Source organism: Ananas comosus, unplaced genomic scaffold (assembly GCF_001540865.1).
Source record: "Ananas comosus cultivar F153 unplaced genomic scaffold, ASM154086v1, whole genome shotgun sequence".
Classification (NCBI taxonomy): Eukaryota; Viridiplantae; Streptophyta; class Magnoliopsida; order Poales; family Bromeliaceae; genus Ananas; species Ananas comosus.
Window position 1 is genome coordinate 7260 of NW_017891499.1, and position 10022 is coordinate 17281.

Below are 10022 nucleotides of genomic sequence, written 5' to 3' on the forward strand. Positions count from 1 at the left end.
AATTCCTTCAGGTGATCTTTCAGTTCACTGNTTTCTTACTAACTATTTAACTAAGGTTTAAAACCGCGGGTTAAAACAAAAAAGTAAAAAAAAAGGAAAAAATTAGAGAAAAATGTCTTATAATAACTAGAAAGAGTTCTATAAAGCCAAGACTAACATAACTAATACGACATATTGAAGCTAACGGAAGATTCAAAATTGTAATAAAGGAACTGAGAAGTAGTTTATATTGTGGTCTCACAACATGTTACAGTATATAATAAAGACCAGACGCCTTTAGTAGATAACCGTAAAGAAAGATTACTGGTTACAAATTATCCCTTCCGTCATTTGGAAGTATTGAATTGCTCGAAACGATGTTATTTACGTTACGAAAGGACGTGATTAACACCTCCCAAGTCTTATTAAGTTATTTATTACCTGTTTACTAATTTTAGAAACAACAATTGTGCGAAAACGGCAATTTGCTATACGTAACAGTTTACTAATTTATAGATAAATAGAAACATATATAAGAATGTCCGTCAATGAATCACCCTTTAGAATTAATTGTCGAAATATGAAAATAGTCGAAGTACAAAAATAGGCATTGACGGAATACTATTTTCAAATAGAACCTAACCATCCCATATTATCCGACCTGATCTCACAGGTAACACACAATGGAATTTCGAAAGAACTGAACGTAAAACGTATAACATTTAACCTCTTTAGTAAACTTTAAAGGACTCCTCCGTTTTGAAAGCGGACTTCGATTTCTAGAGTAATCGTCCGAAGATACGTTGCAACTCGTTGCCGAACCTTGTTTCCTTCGGGTACTTTATTTCCACGTTTGAAAACGTAAAGACAGAGTAAGAATAGATTCAAAAGTAAACACAAAGTTTCGAATAGTCGTTGGTTACGAAACGAAGTCCGGGTAGGGACCAAATTACCGTGCGTTACCCTATTTGACATAGTCTACCTTCGACGTAAGTTTGGACTCCAATGACCACTTAACCTGTGAGTCTTGAAACTCTTCAAACTTCTCCACTGCGTGAGACGAAGGTAGAGGTCATCCCGTGAGCTAGATATAAAGAAGTACGGAATGACTAGTGTACACGTTTGGTACTAATTTCAAAATCAAACTACTAAATATCAGTAATCCCTTTGGGAGGAAACCAAGGATTTTGGTGGTAGTTATTGATACACACTACATCACTACGACCCTTAACGAACCTTAGTGAAATGTTGACGCAGTCTTTTATACTTTCTGTAGATTATAAACGAGGGTTCAAAGAGTCTTACAAAAATTTGTAGAGCTACGGATAATTTGAGAGATCTTCCGTTTTTATAAAATGAAACGTAGAAACTCTACAATACTAAGAAAATCGATGAACGAGACTTTAGATATGTAACAATAGTGCCACGTCTGACGCCGAGGTTACGTTTGAAGTAGTTTCAGACCGGGTACCTCCTTCCATACCAACAACGTACGAAACAATTAAAATAGAGATAATACGAATAATAGCACATAACGTATGTAAAACCGACTGGTAGTAACATGTCCAAATAAAGAATTCTAACGAATCCGACGCATCTATTAACAAAACTGAGATTTTACATTTAGAGTCGCTACGTTTTCTGGTTTGAAATCAATTGGAGAAAAAAAAAAAAAAATTGATAAACCGATGTGATTTATCAGTAAGAAGAAATTGTCTACGAAAGGCGGTTTCTGTGACTAGGCTCCCGAATCTCCCAATGTCACAGACGCCTATGACAACCAGGAAACGTCGAATACAATAGTCTAAGTATTTCTATAACTAACGGGAAATAATTCTTTTCTTACTTTTAAATCAAAAGATTACCATCCAATGGTTATCCATTTCAAGATCCCGTAAAATATTTAATGAACGAACATTCCTGACTCTAAAAACTGTCACGTTGATTTGAGAGACAACTGCTACAAATACACACATTAAATTAATGTATTCGTGAGCAGTTCAAAGTCCTCTTTGACTCGATTTTACCTCTTCTATGCGCTAAAAATCAAAAGTGAATTCACTTATCATTGAGGCCAAAAGGCCTCTTCGGTGCCTCATCTCAACCGAAGACCACGCATAGCCTGAGGCAAGTATAGTCAGGTTATCGAGCAAAGCTGGCCAAGTCAACAAGACCTTGATGACCGCAACTGCCTAAAACTCAAACTACGTGTCTAAAGCTCTTTTAGGTTTTTATGTACAAAATATACATAAACACACACACAAAGGAAAATAACCTTTTTCCAACCTAAAACAACACTTAGGCACCAGCTAGCTCTACTTAGCTTCCACATCGAAACAACAGAGACTCCACGACTAGCGTGACCACGTTAGGCAAGCGTTTAGACTGCCTGCCTAGACGCCTCTAGCGCGCAAGAAACTCCTCTCCAGCCACAACCGTTTTGCCATTAAAGCGTTTTCAGCGCTGTAAAATACATGGCAAAGCGCACTTTAGCGTGCATCTCCCCATAAGCGCGCAAAATGAACACGACACTCCCTGATCCAAACTTTAAACATCAAAGCCACCTAAAACCACGCTTTAACATGGAACACATATTACACGTAGATCCCAAAGAAACGTGCTTTGGGATCTAGATGAGCTGGGTCGAGGGGTAGACACGGGATCGGCTGGAGTCTCATCGGGACGGGAACGGTACGAGAGTGGGGCTGGCGGCCGTCCACGGGCCGGCGGCCTTTTGAACTTGGGCCGGTGGGAGAGGTAGAAAAAGAGAGTTGGTTAGGTGGAGAGGAAGAGACGGGCTCCTGGTGGACCCTCTAGAAGTGGGAACCCGGGGGTAGGGGACCGGTACGGACTGGAGGCTGCTTTGGGGCCGCGGCCGGGCCAGCAGGGACGCGTAACGGCGGCGGCGGATCCGTCCGATGCCGGTCTAGATCCGTCTAGACCGGGTCCTCGAAATCGAGGGACGATCGAAACGGCGGCGGTGAAACCCTGCCGGCTCTGCGGGAAGGGGCCTCGGGGCCGCTGGAGGCGGCGGCCGGGGTGGCAGACGCGTGCGGCGGCCTCGGCGGGGTCGAGGGACGCCAGTGGACGATAGTGGGTCCGGCTCAGACCCACTAGAAACGTAGGCGCGCGGCGGTGGCGAGGGGCGACCGGCGCGGCGGTAGGACCTTGGAGGCCGCTGGAGGCCGCGCGGAGGGGCAGCAGGGGCGCGCGGCGGCCAGCGGCGAGCACGTGGGACGCCGGCGGGTCTCGAACGCGCCCGGCTCCGGCTCGGTGGAGCCGGTGGCGTGGCGGCGGCGGCGGGGGCCTCCCCACGTGGAGCTGGGGGAGCCGGAGGCTGCTGCCTAGCGGCAGCGGGGCTGGGAGGAGGCCAGCGGCGTCACCGGCAGCGGCGGCGAGGGAGAGGGACGCCGGCGCGTTCAAGACACGTCCGGCTCGGTGTGGGTCGTGGCGGCGGCGGCGGGATGCGGCGGCCGACCGCACTCGAATCCGAGGCGGACCAGCCGGCGTGAGCAGGCGGCGGCCGGAGGGACAGCGGCCTCGAGGGACAACCGGCCTAGACCCAGCAGGAGAGGAGCCCAATCCACTGATCCCGTAGTTACGGGCGGCAGCAGCGACGGAGGGCAGCTGACTACTGCGCTCGGGGTCGGAGGAGACTGGACCTCATGGAAGGGGACCGGCCGGACGGGCGACAGGCCGGCGGCGGCCGGTGGGGCTCGGGACGGATCGAGGCCATTCCGACAAAAATCTAAGGTCGTGTCATCGAATCGAAAGGCCGGTGGAAGGGCCACTAGGCTGCTGAGGGGATGTGGGGTCCTCCACTCGTGCCACTAGCACCCAAGCACGACTTGTGCTACGAGTGGAGACACTCCCAATCCCTACGGGGCCAATCGCCCAAATCCATCTAAAAGTACGACACGCGCGAACAAGCGACTTGCAGCACGGCGAGCGCGCGCGCGACAACGCCGGCCGTCACGAGGCTTTCCACTCGTGCCGGAGTCCGTACGACTTTAGATCGTCGTCCACACTACAGTGGGAAACAACTAGGGACCAAACGAACATGCTGATCAGCCTCGGTACTTTAGTGTATTTTACTACACTAAAGTACACAGCAATCCCTGAACATACGGCAAGCGAAACAACATCGACAACAACCGCCGTCCAGTCCCGACCCCTGTTGGAAACCTGACTAACAGGTTCCGGGGTCTGGGAACGCTTCTAGCCTTTACGTAAAGGCCACGCAAAAAGCCGCTTTAGGCGGCTGCCTTGCGCCCAAGCCAAGCCTTAATAAGGCTGCTACGAAACACTCGATAACACATCAGCGACTCGGAACAACCGCCCAGTGGTAGTAGTGTAATACCCAAGCCACTACTACCCACTCGCTGCCACCCAAGGTCACAGCTTTATCTGTGAAGGCCCTTGGGCTTAAGCGTGTTAATAGGCCGCTATTAACACATCCCCACAATAGAACACAAATGATGGGTTTGTAGGTTTAACCTCACAAAACCCCGTCGTCCACTGAGCACCGTGCTCAGCCACTCAAGCCCTGTGAATCACCCAGGGCTGCCGCAGGGCCACACCAAAAGCCCTGAAGGCCACTCAATGCTACTAGCCAAAACCCTTTGGCTATGCCCCAAGACACACCCCAAACACTCTGTCACATGAAGTCCACTCACCCAACCAATGACTGGGCACCCTAGAAGCATCCAGGCCAGCTGAACACGCATGGGCCACAAGGCTGCGCTGTCACTATCCACCCATGAAGCTAGGCTTCAACCATGTCATCACGTGCGAGCCACTATAAGAAGATAGGGACAAGAAGACAACGATAAAAGCATAATATATAACTCGAACGTAGGGGCAACAAAAATAATATGAGATGAGTATACAAAGATACGGATCATGGTACACATCCTCATCTCATCAAATAGGTATATACTATAGCCACTGGACTAACCAGCCAAGAGCATGAAACAAGGCCACTGGACTAACCAGCCAAGAGCATGAAGCAAAGCCACTGGATCAACTAGCCACGAAAATAGAATATAGACAACTGGACCAACCAGCCAACAACGTAATACATAACCCAACCAGACAAAGAACTGAAAACAACAAGCTACTGGAAACTCCAGCCACATGGGACTCCCCATCCTAACAGCCGACCACGACTGCCATCAAGACTTGATATAGCTATGTGATAACACAGGATAGCCAGCCAAGAACGCAAGCATGTAAATCAGCTGTAGCTCTTCATAAATGTATGATAGAAATAAATGAGACGGACTAACAAGATACACATCATAGGACATATCCCCATCTCATCTACCATAAGTACAAATGACATGAACACTGGACCAACCAGCCAAGAGGACAAACGTAGACACTAGACAAACCAGCAAGCAATGAAAGGCATGTAACTGGATAGAGCCAGCCAAGTGCAATAAAGAACTACTGGATGTGCCAGCCATCCGGGTCTCCCCGTCACTAACAGCCGACCAGCGGCTGCCAACCGATAACTAGTATAGGCGTAACTAGCGGTGTCGAGCTCACGTAAAGTGCATGTGGTCGCCCAACTAGGGGGCGTCCTCCCACAAGAAAAGGCCTTTTCACCAGCATGTAGGCTGGGCACTCGGATCGCCACAAGAGAAACACGATCCCAATGTACGGTCCACACTCGTCTATCACCGAAAACGGACTCCAGGAATCTGGCTGTGCCGCCAAATCTAACCCATGAAAACCTGAAGAGCAGGCCAACTGCGTATATCGATATCATCGCCAACACGTATATATGAAGATCAAGAAAGAAATGTCAACAGAACGATGATATCAAAACTATAGGAACACACAAACGTCAACATGTAATGTCATCGCCATCAACACGAAAATATATATATATATATATAGAGTAAGCAAGTAATAGCAACGATGACATAAAATGAATGGTATGATAACACATAGAGAAGGACTAGGCCACTCATGAGGAGCGGAAGAAGCCGAACGCCATGGGTGACCCTCCCCTCTGTACAAATGTACAAGAGTGGAGGGGGTGATAAAAAGTCCATAATGTCCACAATTCAAGACCCTGCTCTGCACTCCATGCAAGCATCGCCAGCTATCTCGAAGGCTGGGTCCAATAAAGCTAAATCAACAATAGGAACCATAAAGACAACTATATATCAAATCAGCCAAATACACCAAGTCACAAGTAAATGTAAACTTTTACACCTAAAGACCTAAAACATTTTATTTTCCAAAAGATGGGGAGCACCATCGCAAAAAATTTCTTATTTCCAAGGACACATCCCTTGTCAAAAGTTTTCTAAAAGATACCTAAATATAAATCTGTAACTTACGTATAGACACTACACTTACCACTTACATACTTACATACCACTAAAGATATAAGTATATCAACACAAACATAGGACAAACATGACAACATGAACACGCTGCGGCACGTTTATGTCCCCTCTGAGACAGGCACACTTGTCACCTTAGAGACATAAACACCGCCCAGACCGTATGAGACCCCAGTCCTAAATTTTTTTTTTTTTAAAGTCTGCGAAAAGGCGATAGAAAATTTTGAGTTTCCCTGGGGCCCCGCACTGTAACGACATAAATTAACATGGACTAGAAGACACAACCAAAACAAACCAAGATGTTAATTACACACATAAACCTATATAAAAAAAAAATAAAAAAGGAAGTCAACGTACGTCTTTTTGAGTCACTTGACTTTCTAGTGGACTTCCTTAATCTTCGACTAGAACCTCTTAAAGATCGTCCATTCAAACATAAATTCATAATCAACAACGTAACCATAAAAACAAAGATCCAAAAATTTTTATTCGACTTTATAAATGGTATCATCTTTGATATATATGTGCCCACCTCTAACATATACGAAGTACATAATTGAATACGAATAGCCTTTCTTAAATCCTAAACGTTTTATCGTAAATTGCCTACATTTTTAACCTTAAAAAAGGGGCGAAAAAATACACCCCGTCCAACGATCGAAACACCGCTGACAACGAAAAGAAAGAACGGGTGAATAAACTCGAAGAACTAATAGATAAAGTAAACACAGCCTTTAAAGTATTACAAAACGAAATATAAGGAAAAAACGAAATACAAACAGAATCCCGTAAAGAGACGAAACAAAACCGAGAAACCAGAAGCGTTTTCGAACGAATATTCGACTCTTTTAAATACCCTGACAAATCAATAAATCTAATTCAAAGCCATACTTTCTTTTGAGGTCAATTTGTCCAAACTTTAATAATAAATCGATAAGATTGACTTCAAGTCACCTGTTCTGTTTATATTGAGCTCTCAAACGATTAATGGCTAAGACAACTTAGAGAAATATCAAAAGACGGGTAAAACAATTAGATAAAACGGACCCTTAACACCCGTAATGACCTAAAATCCCTACTCGAAACCCTTAAACCCAGTTTAGTAGTAATACGTGCAGTTGAAACTAAGTATCATAGATAAATAACACAACAAGAAACGAATAAGAACCAAAAAGGAGAAAATTAGATTACAAAACGTAACCTAGTTAGATTAAAAGATTTTCTAATTAACGTATAACTCCGTGTTAGAAAGGTGAATAAAAACTAAAACTGTTACTTAAAGCTGTTTATAAGGTTAGAAAGCACGACTTTTCGATTAACTACACAAACTTAGATTATTTGTACAAAGATGTTTATAAAACAATAAAAAATCTATTTGAAAATTATCAAAAGTGGCATATCTGTTAATCAAATTAGAGAACGAAATAAAACTCCCTTATCAACCTAGACGTATTTTAAAAATTTTTTAATTAACGTGCCGAGAATTTAACATGCCTTAAAAGTGATAGATCAAGCAAATTACACCATATACTATTGAAACATGCCAATTACTTTATCAAACAATACATCAACCTAAACAGAAAAACTCGAAAATGTTCATTAGCTAGCGTGCACTGATATTCTAAAAAGGCCGACGAAATGTAGCAGGAATCGAGGTGTGTAGTGAAATCGATTACCCGCCGGAATGGGAAACCGGTGAAGTTGTGAATTGTCTATCTTTGAAAGTATGAACAAACTGTTGCGGCAGCGGATGCTCAACCTATAATTAGTTTAGGAAAGAAAATTAAGCAGAATCAGAATATAATTTGTGTAGCAAAAAGAAAATAAGTTGTCTTTGTTACTCAAAATTACTAAATATTCGGTATAAATAGGAACATAAATGAAGGATCATTTATGGCTTCTAAATTTTGCTAATAAACAGTACTGAAACTCTCTTACTTATGACTGAATGTGCGACTAAATATGGTACACCTCACAAAGCATTCTCAAATTTGTTTTGTTTATGTCCTGTTTTGTTCACTTAGATTAAGATCAACAAAATATCCGTATCTCTGAGAAGATTCTTATGACAAACAACTTACCCAGTCACCATCAGGGCCTGCACCAGGAACCAGAACATTAACCTCACTTGATTTAGCAGTTGTTATAGAAGTCTCCAATGAATCTTTGCCCAGATAAAGTTGGCAACCTGATGTATTGTCTATTGATATTGTCGGCGCTGAGCCCTGAGATTCAAGGGAGAATAAACCCCAAAATGGTATGATGATATCGGAGATTTAATCTAAAATTAATTGAATACAAATTGAGTGAGTGAAATAAACAAACTTGTATACCTCACATTGCACCTCAACACTGTTGCAGTTCACAATTTCACAAGCTGCAACTATATCCTGAGTTAAAAGATCACACCACACTAATTTGTCATCACAATACATTAGAATCTCATCTAGCGGGAAAATGTAAGCAAGATTTTATGCATAAACACCATAGTGATCATGCACTTACCTTAAAGAGGATCCCCATTTTAGTGCATTTATCTATGGTTATGTTGTTCACCTTTCCTGCATAGAATAATATGTGCATGCATATACTCAATTAGTTGTGGAAAAAAATGAACTCTTCGGCGAAATTTTAGCCACCAAGGAATGGTAATCATAAAACGAATAAAATTACCCTTGACTTGCAATACACTATTTTTGCATCCATAAACATAAACAGATTGTTTTGCATCACAATCATCAATAACCAAGTTCTTTTCTCCAACCTGATTCTCAACTGCCCATCTGCCAAAGTACACATAATCTGGATAGTTACACAATTATGTACAAATAATTTGAGCACAGTTTAAGAAGACATATTTTTCTTACTTGCGACCTATTTGAAGCTCGAATTTCGGTGTGCTTCTTTTTGAGATGGAAGAACGGCCAGACACGGTTTCTTTTTCAGACGCACTAACGACGCCAGCTGTGTCACTTCTATTCTTGCTCTTCATGTCGTCTGTCACCTTTCTGAGACCTGAAGAGCATGATTCAGCATCGTGATTACTCCAAGCGCGTAAATCAGAAACATAGTGTTGAGCTTCAAAGGGCGAAAGTTCGCATCTGCACCTGCAGTAACAGACTTCCCTGAACTTATTTCCTGAAACACAGCAAACATCCCTGTGTCGCAGCGCATGTGAGGCGTGGATGGTGCGTGCGTCGTTATCACAGTAGGGGGTGGGGTGGGGTGCGGCGCGGCACTTCACACGTGAGAACGGAAACTCTCGCGAGGGGAAGCTGTACCTCACGTGCGCGCCATCCCCCTCCTCGGTTTGCGATCCCGATCTGACAGGTGGCAGAGCGCTGTTTCCCGTGCGGTGGGCCCCCGCCCCCCGCCCGTCCTAGCACGCCCTTCGCCCTTTTGTCGCCACTCTCACGCTTCCCCGGCAGTTCGTAACGGCATCTGACGCCGTCATCTTCTCGACGGAGCGCCGTTTACCAACGCCGTTATATTTCACTTACGTTTTGCTTCTATACGATGAAAAAGGAAACTCCCCAAAAGAAAAGTCCAAGAAGCAGAACTCAAATGTTCACGAGCCCTTCAGTTCCATCAGTACAATTCCGAGCTGTACCTCAATAACCAGCTAATCGACATGAAAGAACAACAAAAATAACCTGATATAGCAAAGTTCAAAATAAATTTTTT

General features: G+C 44.0%; 1 protein-coding gene across 1 annotated transcript; it reads right to left on the minus strand.

The window, feature by feature from the left end:
* Positions 1 to 7836: 7836 nt before the first annotated feature.
* On the minus strand, positions 7837 to 9983 carry LOC109704963 (cyclase-associated protein 1-like). Its single transcript, XM_020225721.1, has 7 exons — positions 9446 to 9983; positions 9206 to 9353; positions 9012 to 9121; positions 8844 to 8899; positions 8672 to 8728; positions 8420 to 8563; positions 7837 to 8097 (listed from the first exon to the last, which is right to left on the minus strand). The coding sequence occupies exons 1-7, from the start codon at positions 9510 to 9512 to the stop codon at positions 8011 to 8013; spliced, it is 669 nt and encodes a 222-aa protein (XP_020081310.1). The 5' UTR covers positions 9513 to 9983; the 3' UTR covers positions 7837 to 8010.
* Positions 9984 to 10022: the final 39 nt, after the last annotated feature.

Coding starts and splice junctions, on each gene's coding strand:
- LOC109704963 (XM_020225721.1), bottom strand. CDS start 9,512: ATGCGCTGCGACACAGGGATGTTTGCTGTGTTTCAGGAAATAAGTTCA. Junction 9,122..9,205: donor GAGCTTCAAATAGGTCGCAA/GTAAGAAAAATA, acceptor GTACTTTGGCAG/ATGGGCAGTTGAGAATCAGG. Junction 8,564..8,671: donor GTGTTGAGGTGCAATGTGAG/GTATACAAGTTT, acceptor CTTGAATCTCAG/GGCTCAGCGCCGACAATATC.